Below are 13,872 nucleotides of genomic sequence, written 5' to 3'. Positions count from 1 at the left end.
GGATATCATTCTCTAATTTACTCCTTTTGAAATGTGAAAAATCTTCATGGTGCATTGTGGTGCTATTGTTTATTTAAGTAATGAAGCAGAATAAGAAATTTGCTTTGTAGAAAATTTTACTCATCTCTACTTATGATTAAATTGTTAATCTTGGATTTGACATAAAGGAAAAGTCACTTAAGAGACTGGGGTTTGAGGTTTACCTCTGTCACTTACTGATGTTGCGACATCAGAAATTCATTTCTTTGGGCTGCTTTTTTCAGAGCTCTGAGATGGTGTGATACCATGTTTTTTAAACAACCTTATTTTCCTAGCCAGAATTTTGTTACTTTTGTTTAATTACTACATGAATACATCAGTGATTATCATTTGGTAATTAATGAATTTAATTTAAAAGGACTGTTTTAGATAACTATAAATATACTTGTTCATTTTTAAAATAACACTTTAATAGATGTAGAAAAGGCAATATATGAATATAAGAGTAATGTAAGTACATCATTCAGCAATAGAACTGTCAATTGGTGTTTTACCATATGATACAAATTGCAGTGTAGGTATGAAAGAAGTTTCAGTCAATGGAATGATATCATATGTTAAAGATTTGATGGTTTTTCACAAATAGTAAATACAGGTTGATTGTCTCCAATCCAAAAATATAAAATTGTTGAATGCTCTCAAATTTGAAACTTCCTGAACATCAGCACCCAGAAAGTTTCTAATTTTTGCCATTTCCAATTTTAGATTTTCAGATAGGAAAAACCAACTGGTAACATACATGCAAGTATTATGAAATCTGTATTATTTCTGGTCTCAAGCATTTTGGATAAGGGATACTCAGCTTGTTTTTAAATTTCTTTCAAAGAATTGAAAACATGAAATTGGCGGTTAACATGTGTACTTGAAAATTAATTCAAAACTAAATAATACATTTGCTACTTCATTACCTAAGATGGGTTGAATGAAAAGTATGTGGAAATGTTTGAAGTCCTTTTGAGTATTCTGTTCTGAAGTTCATAGAACCAAAATGAATAATTTGAATACTTTCTCATTGACAGTTTATTCTTCTGAAATTGTCCTATACATTTAAATTATGGAAATTGGATAATAGATTGACATAGAAAGAAAAAAATAATTTAAACTTTTTGTCATTTATATTAGATAGTATAATTGGTTTATGTGACCACTTATAATTTATTTTATTAAAACAAAATTTTAAAACCTTTACATAATAAGCATTATACCAAATTTGACTGGGTATAGAAATATAATATGACATAGTCTTTACCAATGTGGAGATGAATTGTTTCAGGGACAAAAATTAAAGCATTAAATAACAAGAGTATCACATAAAGGAAAGAGATGAATATAGAAATAACTAGCCCTGAGTATTCATTTGGGACTTATTAATAAATACTGTCTCTATTAAGGGCACTTCTACACTGTTGTTCTTCAACTTAAGGTGTATATACCTTAATAGGAATTTTTGTTAAAAGCCAAATTTTCATTCAGTTTGTTGGAATGAACCTAAGATTCTGCATTTCTAAAGGTGCCCCAGATTATGCGAGTACTTAAGGGTCATGGCTGATCTTTTGAAGATCAAGGCAATAACATTTAACAGAGGAAATTTATTTTTATCATTATTTAAACATTAGATATTTTTGTGGATTTTCTTTTAGAGAACCAGAGGACGGAAACGAAGCTTCGTTCCTGAGGAAGAAAAACATGAGGTTGGAATAAGTTAAGCACTTTTTATACAGTTCAAACTTTTAAGAAATTTTCTTCTTAAAATTGTTTTCATTATATCCTGATTTTGTTTTGATTTATTCTCCCTTGTATGTCAGGAAAGAGTTCCCAGAGAAAGAAGACAGAGGCAGTCTGTATTGCAAAAGAAACCCAAAGCTGAAGATTTAAGAACTGAATGCGCAACTTGCAAAGGAACGGGAGACAATGAAAATCTTGTCAGGTAAATTGGATGCTAAGACCTTTCTTTTGGGGATTAAAGTCCCATGTTCATCATTTTCTCATCACAGATAAAATGAAAAAAACAAAAAGAAAAAGAAAAACTGAAAAGAATGTTTATAAAAATCTTATTTAGTGAGAACAATGCTTCAGAAACAGATTTTTTTTCTACTGATTAATCTTCCACACATGGTTATACTCTGGATTTAGACGTAAATAAGAGTGATAATTTGGATCTTGAGCACAAGAGAATTTTCTCTTTACAAGAGAAGTTGACAATGTTTTGTATAAAAAGGCCACCAAAATAATTAATCCAAACACTTTGTACTAAGATTATTGTTTTATCTCATAAGACCATAAAGTTACTAAGCTCTTAGCTTATTATAAATGTTGAAGTTTATGGGCAATGATGATAAGGCAGACTTTATTTTATTGGCAAGAACTTCATTAGCACTTCCTTATTGCCTACTAAAATGAATGTGTTAAATGCTTCTCTCTTATGAAATAAAGAAAGGTGAAAAGATGGCCTAGATAGATTTTGTTTTGTTTTGTTTTTTTCTGTTTCTTTGTTTTGTTTGGGTGCTTTTTTATTTTTAAATCAAGCATAATACTAATCAGGAAGCTAAGCTCATGCTGTAGAATGGCTATACCTGAGGGCTCTGAGATTTCTAATTTTAGTCATTTGCCTCTTTTGCTGAAATGAAGTGCTCAGTGTGGGTGGTTAAAAAAAGGGTTCATTTCAAAGAGGCATCAGTCTTTCCAAAGGACAATGGCAGAGTTCCTGTAGCATGATGAAGGAACTCTGATTTCTTTCAAAAATTGTCTTTGTAAAGCTCTATTAAGTTAACTGAGGACAGAAAAATTAAACACTTGAAAGAAGAATAAATTTATGTTGATGAAATAAATATATTAGTATAATTATGTGATTTTAAATATTTACTTTAAAAATGATGTCATTTGTTTTAGTCATTAAGAATATAATTTCTTTTGTCTTGATCAAATAAAGGCAGGAAGTTTTAAAATTTATTAAGTTTTTATATTATCATTAAGGAAGATGAGGAGAAAGTAAAAATTCCAGTGAAGAAATACAAAGTGCTTCAACAAAGTAAGAAAGCCTGTAATATTTGACTAATTTTTTTGAAGTAATTCTTGTAGAATCTTATGGGAATTGTGAAGATGAAATTCATTTATTTTTAGTTGAATTTGTTCTGAATTCAGGAGATATATAGGAATCATTCTGATCATACTATGAAGAATGTCTGACCATACTATGAAGAATGAAATCCTAAGCTAAGCATAATTTAATGGTATATATAAAATTACAAAAATAAATAAATTCTAAAAATAACAATCTTACATAATAAAAATTCAATCAAGGGAAATGCCATTGAGGTTGGGGATGGGATTGAGGAACATGATTAATTTGAAATCACAGTTAAAAACTTAAAGAACCTGTGATCTTCTTTTCAGTTATTTGAACCTATACCAGTATCTAGTCTCAATTCATTTTTTCGAGATACTAAATTGATTCAGGTGCTTTTACTATGGAATCTAAACATTTTTACCAGATTTTATTTTATTTTTTGCTTATATTTGATGTAACCTAAGAAATGAATATAGCTTATATTTCAAAAGTCACTTTATAATAGGGCATTTCCAACCCACTATATTTTAGGTGTCTTGAAAAGAAGTAGGTACTCTTTTTCTTATAATCTTTATAAGGTTTGAGTAATATTTGCCTTTCTTATTTATTTTATTAGTTTCTGTTGTAAAATTTTCATTCCTAATTGCATGATCACAACATATCAGTATCTGGAGTTTTGTGAAAGTCTTCTTGGAAGGTAAAGATATTTTTATTACTCTAGAAATGATGGATATACAGAGTCCCTTTCCTTGGTTACCTCATAAAAAGGATAGCATCATAAATTTTTAGCGAAGATTTTTAAAGGTAATGAAGAGGAAGTTAAGTGTTTTTATTTTAATATTTTTGAGGAAAAGAGAAGATAGATATAAAACAATGCCATAAAATGTTTTATGGTTATAATATGATTTTTCTTTAAAACTATATATATTTAATTTAAGCACTATTGCTCTTGGATTAAAGAAGAATTTTATTTTGCATAGAATTTCATGTGTTTAATAAAAACAATAGTATAGCTAATATCTGCTGTTTTCCCTGATGTCTCATATCATTTGAAATTGGCACCATCATTATTTGAAAATAGTCCCTCTAAATGTCACATTTTTATGATTACATTGTATCTTAAGTATTATGTATACATGTTCTTTTTTAATTTTAAGATATTTTAAATAAGGCTTTCTTCTCTTTTTTAAAAATTTTTTTTAGTTGTTACTGGACCTTTATTTTATTTATTTATATGCAGTGCCGAGAATCGAACACAGTGTCTCACACGTGCTAGGCAAGTGCTCTACCACTGAACCACAACCCCACACCTAAGGTTTTATTTTCTATAAATGTATATTTCAGTGGTTGATCAGAGATACCAGATACTCATTTTGTTCATCTGTTAGGGTGCTCCTTTAAAAAACTTTTTGAAACATAATAATCTTCTATTGAATATGTTTTGTGTGTTTCCTCGAGTTCCTTTAAACTGATGTCTGCAACTCAGGAGAACCTTTTTTTTAGCATCTTTGAGTTTGAAACCACACTTCTCTATGTAATTCAGGCTATATGGAAAATTTCTATTGATTAATATTATTGCTGTTTCAGTTATTTGTATATGTTTATATGTGAATTTTTTATATAAGAAACATTTTGAGGTTAGGAAATGATCTGTGAAGGTATTCACTTTTACAACTAATTCCACACTATTAAATGCTTGCTAGATTCTCCTTATTTGAGAAATTGTATGCAGTTTTTCAGTAAACTGTAATTTGTAGGATCCAGCTGTTATTTTCTGCTTTGTCTGTAAGTTTTTCTCAGGTCTTTGACAAAGAATTTAGCATTTCTGTGCCTCAGTTTTTCCCTGTGTTGTATGTGATCAAAATCATACTTTGCTCCGTAGATTTTTGTGAATAATGCTAAGTGATGGTAAAATTGTTTCTTTGTAAAATATTTGGACCCATGGTATTGGGAACACAAAGGATACATATATGCCTGTGTTGAAATGTGAGTCATAACTGGTTAATAGACTTCCATTAGTAATAAATAACTACTTTTAACCTTGCAGAAATTGTATGTATCCTGTTTTTGTATAAACTTATTTCTAGCATTTAGAGAACCAAAGAGACTTTTGAATACATCCTTACATGTTCTCTAAAATATGGTTTCCACTGGATGTGGGAATTATGAAAATTATCAAGGTCATTAAGAGAAAGATGGTTTTTATAATGTCTTGTAGAATTTTTAAAAAATATTGTTTCATTTTTTTCCATCTGCTTTTTAAATTTAATTAAAAATTTTCTGTGAAGTTTTCCATTAAAAACATATTCCTTTATGTCCTCATAAATGTGCAATTTAAACGCTAAAGGCCAAATTGATGCTGTGTCTTAGAATTGTGAGATATTTTTCAGGCATTTATTTGTTTCAAGAGAGGTGTTCATTGTGGGAAGTAGTTATGACCCACCCCACTTAGTGATACCTTATTTTTGTTTCCACATTTAATGCTCAATAAGTCCTTGATAAATGAATGATAAATGCTTAATAAATAAACCCCATATGAATAATGACCAATTATTTGCTTCATGAATCCCAAAAAGTTTTACAATTCAATCACTAAATACAAGTTTTTCATGAAATATTTGAAAGACTTTTATACTGTCACCAAGGTCTATTGGTGTTTTTTCCTTTGACAAGATAAAATAGACACAGATTTGAAATTAATTCATGCGTCTCTGCAAAAGTAGAAATGAAGTGATTACTCTCTTTGAATAGTTTTAATTTTCAAAAGATAGATTTTAAAGATAGGTAGATAGATAGGCCTTTCTTCATAAATTTTTATTAAGATATCATATTAGGAATAAGACTAAACTTTTAAACCTCAAATTTTATATTAATTATGTAAATTCAATGTGACAAATTTTATTACTTAAAATAAAGAGAGGTAGGATAGAGAAAGAAGGGTTCCTAAAATTAAGAACTCTAGAATCAGTGAGCCTTCTCACATAGTATCTTTAATTTTGTTTGTGTTGTAGCCATTATTCAGAAATATTGAGGCTAGGAAATGATGTGTGAAGCTATTCACTTTTACAACTAATTCCACACTATTATAATGCTTGCTAGAGTCTCCTTATTTGAGTATATGACAAATTATATAGATACTGAACCATTTTGGTTACAAGGTTAGCATGTCAATTTGTTCTCTACGCAATGTGGTTAGAACTTGAATTTATTTCATATTTTAAATATCTGACTTCTTAATGCTTTCCCCCAAAACTAAATTTTGTGTCATAAACTATTAGAAGCACCAACAAGAAATAGTATATACCAGATTTTTATTTCAAAAATTAGTCTCTATTCTGATTTTTTTATTAATTAATTTTTCTATTCTAATTGGTAAAGATATTTTTAAATGAGCTGGGTCATAATTAGAGGGTTTTACTTCCTGAGATTTGATTAGATTGATAGTAAAGCTAAAATTGGTCATAAATTTCCTTACTGTTTTCATGGAACTGCAGATCACTAAAGAAGAATATTTAAATGACTTTGTAAATGAAGCCGGTGTGCATGCCTTTAACATCAGTCTCTGTGGCGGCTAAGGCTGGGATGTTGCAAGTTCAAGGCCAGCTTTGGCAACTTAGCAAGAGCCTGTCTCAAAAAAGAACTGGGAGCATAGCTCAGTGATAGATTACACTGGGTTAAATCCCCAGTACCACAAAAACAAAGAAAAAATGGAACCTAGCTTTATCTATTTTAAGAACACTTAGGAATACATTTGGTAGAATTTTTAAAGTTATTTTATTTTGACTATAGACTTGCTAGATTACTATTATTCATATAGTTTACCATATGGTAATCACTTTTTAAAAAATAATTCATTTTGCAGTGCTGAAGATTGAATCCAGAACTTCATGCATGTTAGGCAAGTGCTGTACCACTGAGCTGTATCTCCAGTCCCAGTAATCACTCTTAATATGATATATAATAAGACAGTGTATTCCTATGATTATAAATTAATGCTACAAATATATATTATTTGGATACTAATAATTTCAAACTAAGAAACAAATATAGGTCTTAAAATGATTTATATCTGCTAATAAATTTCTTATGCATTAAAAATATATATTTCCTGCACATAGACTATTTGGGATAAACTTATTTCTCTTCATTACCTCTATTTACAATTTCTAGGATAGGTTTTTTTTCTTTTGGTGTTTTGGCTCAGTGGTTAAGTACCCCTGGGTTCAATCCCTGGCATGCTTGCATAAATAAACAAAGCAAACCTCTGGGTCCAATTCCTGGTATAAACAAACAAACAAATAAATAATGCCCCTGGGTTCAGTCTCTGGTAGGAAAAAAGGAAGAAATTACCTTGTGGGATATCTTTAGTTTGGAGGGCTTATTTTATTATTGTTTTTGAAAATCTGCCCATTTGATTGTATTAACTTTTAAAAGTTGTACTTTTTAATTGAATCAACTTAATAACAATTAAAACTCTAAGAATGCCAATATTTCACATGTCATCAGTGGTAGAATGTGTAAACAAATCAGTCTGTGCAGGGAGTAGCAAAGGTTTTTTCCCCCTATTTTAATCAAAGACGAGTAGGGAAAATGAACAAATATTATAGCTACTTTGACTTATAGTATGTTATCCTTGGAGATACACTTTTAAAAATGGTATTTTCATGAACTAGGGACTGACTAGTTTATATCTAGATAATAAAAGATTAAATCAGTTAAAAAATACCAAGGGTGAACCTTTAAAATTTCATCATTTGTACTTGGTTTGAATTTTTAAACCTAGACAACATAAATTAATTAGGAAAACAAAACATAAAACAGTTCAATGTCTCTAAAATTATGATAAAATGACAAAACATACATAAACAGTTTTAAGGGAATATTGTTTCCACTTATTTATTTGTGAATTATCTTATCTAGTGTTCTCTAACTTTTAGATCTCAAGGCAATATATTTACCTATTTCCCCAAATTTAAAATACACCAAAAGTAATTTCAAAATTGCCAACCCAAACCACTGCAAAGAGTAAGTTTACTAAGTTCAATAGTTCTGTGTGTATGTGTTAAAAGTTACATATAGGGCTAGGGAGATAGCTCAGTTAGTAGAATGCTTGCCTTGCAAGTACAAGGCCCTGGGTTCAATCCCCAGCACCGCAAAAAAAAAAAAAAAAAAAAAAAGAAAAGAAAAGAAAAAAAAGTTACATAGAATGAATAACATAAAATTAAGGGAATAAACTAGTCAATATTGACAAAAACATGCACTTTCATAGCCTTCATCCTCCTCCCTATCCTCTCCCAGGGAGGTTTCAAAAGTTGAATCAACCTTGCAACACTGGGATAAACTTCCTTCTGGTCATGTGTTTAGATTTTCTTTACTAATATTTTGATAAGGTTTTTGCATCTCTTTTCCTGCAAGTATTGTTCTACTGATTTCTTCTCTTTTAAAGTCTCTGCCAAGGTTTGTCTGTGAAGTAATACTGGCCTTTTAAAAGACTTTGGAAATTATTCCACCTAATAATTTGATTTTAAAACATTTGTTAAAAATATTATTTCTTTAAATTTTTCTTTAAATTTGGATAGAATTCTCCAATGAAAACTTCTGGACTTGGAGTTTTATGGAGAGGGTTTCAGTGAATCTTTTTTAAAAAATAGATACTGAGTTTTTTTTTCCCCCTCATCTTGTGTCAGTTTCAATAAATTGTAATTTTCAAAGAATTAATTTATTTTTATCCAATTTGTCAGTTGCTTCTTTCCTGTGTATCAATATCATTGTCTTTTCTTTAAACATGACCCTTTCTTGGGTGTACCCTACAATTATTTGCTTAAGACTTTTCTGCTTAATACGTTTTGGAGTATGTTTCCTTCTAAGATTACGTCAGTATTTACTTCTTTAATTATTCTTTTCTTACTTATATGACCTCATGTTGGTCTTCTTTTTGATTAATTAATAATTCCTTGTTTTTGTAGTATTGTTTACTTCACTGAGAATTAAGGAGATCTCAAGTAGTTCAAGGTTGTCGTATGCCATTTCTGTTATTTTAAGCAAGTCTCTTAATCCCTGTGCATCTGTTTTCTTATTAGGAGAGAACTTCAGACTAAATCATCTCTAAAGTCTATTATACCAGCTCTTATATTGAAAGATTATATGCTATTCCAGGTTCCCAAGGTCACATTACCTGTTTGTTTATATTTGGTCATAAGCTCTTGTATGAAATCATACTTTCAGTTGTATATCTTTCCAGGCTGCTTATGTGACCCCATATAATGATGTAGAATGTGATTCTTTTTCTTGATTAAATCTGTTAGAATAAGCCACTTTTCTAGTTGCTGTGTCTCATTTAGCTAGGACAGTAAAAGCAAGTCAGTTCAGAACACATACTTTCTTTGATAAATAGAAAGTTGTTTTGTTTTGTTTTTCATATTAACTCCATTGGGATCTAATTTGCATACCATAAAATTTCACCAGTTTCAACTGTGGAGCTTAATGATTTTTAGTAAATTTATAGTTGTTCAGCTGTGAGTATAATTCAGTTTTAGAGTATTTCCATCACCTACTTGCTATTAGTCCTCATGTCATCTCCAACTCCAGCAATCATTGCATGTGTCCTTTTTCACAGGTCCCTCACCACCTGTTTTTTTTCCTGATCCCCTTTTTGTCTTCCTAGTAATGATAAAGTGTGATTGCCTTGTATTTTATACTGTAAATGTTTTGAATTATCTATAAATTACATTTGTTCAAAGAATTCCCTCAAATTTAATAAGGGAGCTTCTAATTAAATAAATGTTAAAGTGGATCTTTTCTTGTAATGTCAAAAAATTATCCCATCTTATTCCTTCTTGAACTTGATATTTCTAAAAAGACATTAAACAGATTGCCTGTTAAGTCTGTACAAAGAGTCTAGATTTTATTCAATTTTAAATTATCTTTTAGTATTGAGAAGCAATATTGTGTATAAATGATTAAGTATAAGGATTATAATCAATCTTCTGGGTTTAAAACCTGTATTTGTTATTTGTGAACTCTGTGTTTATCTTCCCTGTATCTTAATTTCCTTACCCATAAAATACCAATAAATATTAATTCTTATTGCATAGGTTGTGTGAAGGATTAAATAAGACAATATAAGTAAAGGGTATGGCATAGTGGTTAGGAAATGGTAAATGTTCTACATACATAAAGAAGAATAATAAAATTGATGTAATAACTGTGTAATTCATATAATGCTTACAATGTATCAGGCATGTTATCTGTATATCTTAAGTCATCTAGGTACTCAGGGAGGTAGACAGCATTGTTAATACCATTGAATTGATGAGGAAATTAATGTATAGAGATATTAAGTATCTTCCCCAAAGTTGCATAGCCAGAAAATGACTGAACTGGAATTTAAACTTGGGCAGTGTAGCTCCACATTCTGATCTCAGCATAATATACATTTCAGCATAATATACATTTCATTTGCTTGGTTGGATATGACTTGCCTCTATAAATGTACTTGTTTTGGACTAATCAATGACATCCTTTTCATGATCATATCTGATATTGTTATTTTCTTAATAATGGCTTTCCATACTGTTTGATGTTCTTCAGTGCTATAATCTTTATTCTTTCAAGCATGCTATTTGATTTGTTTTGGTACTAAAGATATATTAAAATGTTTTAACTATTTACCTGTTTTAACTTTAGATATCATTGAATTATTCTTTATTATGTTTTATATTGAATAAGGATCACAGCCCTAATAACAGAACTTCTTTGTAGATACTTACCTGTGGGATGTTTTTTGGCAAAATTATACCTTTTTCAGATAATTTAAGATACATTAATATTTCAGTGGTATATGAATATAGTTACATTGTGTTTACATCATATGCTATAATTAAAATGGCACATGTGTACATATTTTATTGATGTGCAATATATTTAATGTCAGATATATTTATTAAATATGCTATTGGGGAAATCTGTGATTTCATGTACTTTTTTGCTCATTGGTAATTTTAATTGTAGTCATCTATTTACTAAATATTCTTGTAGTCCTTTTGTCTTGTCTTGAAGAATGACACATCATTGCTTTAATTGTAGATTGAAAAAATTCTGAACATACAGGATTAATGATGGGAAAATTTAGAGAAGTGAATATTTGAATTAACTTTTAGTTGTACAAAAAAAGCCAGATTACAAACACACTGTATTTGCATTTTGTCAGTAAAATTTTTAGAACCAGTGTACCTCACGTATATTCAGCCTTTTGATTACCTGTGATCTGAGGGGTCACTATTATTAGTAGTATTTTTGGAGAAAAGAGGTCATTGAAATGAATGGAACAATGCAAGGCAATAGGAATTTTGAAATTTAGTAAGCTTAGCAAATAAGAACATTGTCTGTTTGAGAATCCTCATAAAGTAAATGTCAGTTTGTTCCTCAGTTGAGAAGTTTTACACATTAAATTGATTCTGTTTTCAGCATACAGAAACTGAGAATGTAAATCTCTGGAAGGTATAACCTTAGAGTTACATAACCCTTAGGGTGATCTTGTTCAGGTATTAAAATGCTTCCTGTGTGTGGTATATTTTAGTTAACACTATGATATTTGAACAGACACTTTTACATTTCTGTTTTCTCATTAGAATAGAAAAGAGAATTTATCAAATCTTAATTTTTTCCTCACATTGCATCTTATTCACTCATTCTCTAGATGCAGAGTATGTCATTTAGTATAACACTAATTTTCTCCTTCGTATCATTAATACATATGGAGAGGTTGTTAATTTATGAAACTAGGATGATCATTTTCTAGCTTTTTAAGTCTCTCTCTCTTCCCCACCCTTGTCTTTAGGTCAGTGGTAGTATGTAATATTTATCTTAATAGTAAAGAACAAAAAGTGAACCTCACTTGAAAACTTAATTAACAACCAAGTAGGAGCTGGGCACTGTGGTGCAGGCCTGTAATCCCAACTGCTCAGGAATCTGTGGTAGGATTGCCAATTTGAAGGCAGCCTCACCAACTTAGTGAGACTGTCTCAAAAATGAAAATATGGCTAGAGATATAGCTCAGTGGTAGAATACTCCTGGGTTCAATCCCCAGTATTGCAAAAGAACAACAAGAATGACAACAACCACCACCAATTAGGATAAGATGTGAGGAGAAGGCATAGGGTTAAAATTGAGAGGTTAGGGGCGGAGGGGTGGCTTAAGGATAAGTACTTAGCAGTCTTGTGTAAGGCCTTGGGTTCCATCTCGAGCACCACAATCAGTTAGTCAATAAATAAATATGAGTTTGAAATTTTTGGTAAGACTCTGTAGCAATTCTGTGTAACTGTGAGGAATGTACATAAACTTTCTGGGAACCTGTTATCTCATTTATAAAATGTACAATGCAAGCTGGGCATGGTGGCACATGCCTATAATTCCAGTGACTCAGGAGGCTGAGGTAGGAGAATCATAAGTTCAGAGCCAGCCTCAGCAACTTAGTATTGCCCTAAGTTAGTGAGACCAGTCTCAAAATAGAAAATAAAAAGGACTAGGGATGTGACTCAGTGGTTAAGCACCTCTGGTTCAACCCCTAGTACAAAAAAAAAAAAAAAAACTCAATGCATTAGATTTATTTAATAATCTCTTAATTCTCATTGCATGGTTTTGTAATATTATAGGGATAAGGAAGAGAAAGAAATATGAAAAGATAAAACATTATCCAGATATAAGTAATTCTGAATAATTTATCACATAAACCTTTTACCAGTAGTGATATTTTTAATAATATTAACTTGAAATATATTTCTAATTTTGATTTTAGTTATACTTTTATAGAAAAATGTTTTAATAATAAGGCAGTCACTTTTATTTATTACTAATGAGTCTTATGTTTATGAGAAATGGTTTATAGTAAAAGATGTTTTATTTTCATTTGGGAAGTTTGTCATTTTTAACAAAACAAAATAAATTGAGCTTTTAAATAGAATACATTTGTAGATAAACTTGACTTACATTGTCTGGATGAACATTTATAACATTTCTCATATTTGTATAACTATTATTTTAAGTATGTGACAAGGTTGCTTTTCATTTTAGTTCTTAAGTGTGAAACAGTTTCAAGGAGCAGTTAAATTCATCTTGAACTGAACTGAATCAGAGTTATCAGTTGCTGAGTTAGCTCTTTATATTGCCATGTACTTAATAGAATTTAAAGCTAAATATAGTGTATCTAAATATATAGCAAACTCCCTTTCAAAAGGAGTTTCCTCTAATTCTGTTCTCTTTAGAGTGACCTTATGTTTTATTAAGAAAATACATAACCAGTATTATGGCATTTTCAGGAAACCACAGTGCAGTGATTTTAGTGGTTATCTGACTGAAAGTAGCTTGCTTTTACCACTGCACATAAACAGAGCAGTTATTCTAAATCTCAGCGTCACTTTCAGTCAGATAACCACTAAAATCACTGCACTGTGGTTTCCTGAAAATGCCATAATCCTTCAAATGCCACATTAAGCTGAGAGAGAAAGCCATCAGTAGTGCCTGCACAGTTATATAGAAAGATGAACCATGAACCAAGTGAAAAGATATTCTGGAAGAACAGTAACCTTTCTCTTGATGTGTGCATTTCCCATTACATTTTTGACACAAAATGTTGCAGAATGATTTAATGGTGGCATTTTGTTTTGCTGACTTTCCCTTTTTTCATTAAAAAGAAACCAAAGTTAGGATAGGAATGTAGGGGAAGAGTGACCAAGCACTGAATTTGATAATAAGAATCTGCTTTCAAA

General features: G+C 30.2%; 1 protein-coding gene across 4 annotated transcripts in view; it reads left to right on the top strand.

The window, feature by feature from the left end:
* The window catches only part of Phf14 (PHD finger protein 14), a 200,000-nt gene that overhangs the window by 92,288 nt on the left and 93,840 nt on the right, over nt 1-13,872 (top strand). For all 4 annotated transcript variants that reach the window (XM_047561586.1, XM_047561584.1, XM_047561585.1 and 1 more), the window contains 2 exons: nt 1,680-1,730; nt 1,845-1,966. In XM_047561586.1, coding sequence (XP_047417542.1) covers nt 1,680-1,730; nt 1,845-1,966 — 173 coding nt within the window. The remainder of the gene's footprint in view (nt 1-1,679; nt 1,731-1,844; nt 1,967-13,872) is intronic.

Source organism: Sciurus carolinensis, chromosome 8, assembly GCF_902686445.1.
Source record: "Sciurus carolinensis chromosome 8, mSciCar1.2, whole genome shotgun sequence".
Classification (NCBI taxonomy): Eukaryota; Metazoa; Chordata; class Mammalia; order Rodentia; family Sciuridae; genus Sciurus; species Sciurus carolinensis.
Note: the sequence above shows the minus strand (reverse complement) of the source record. Positions and strands in the feature narration are given on the sequence as shown.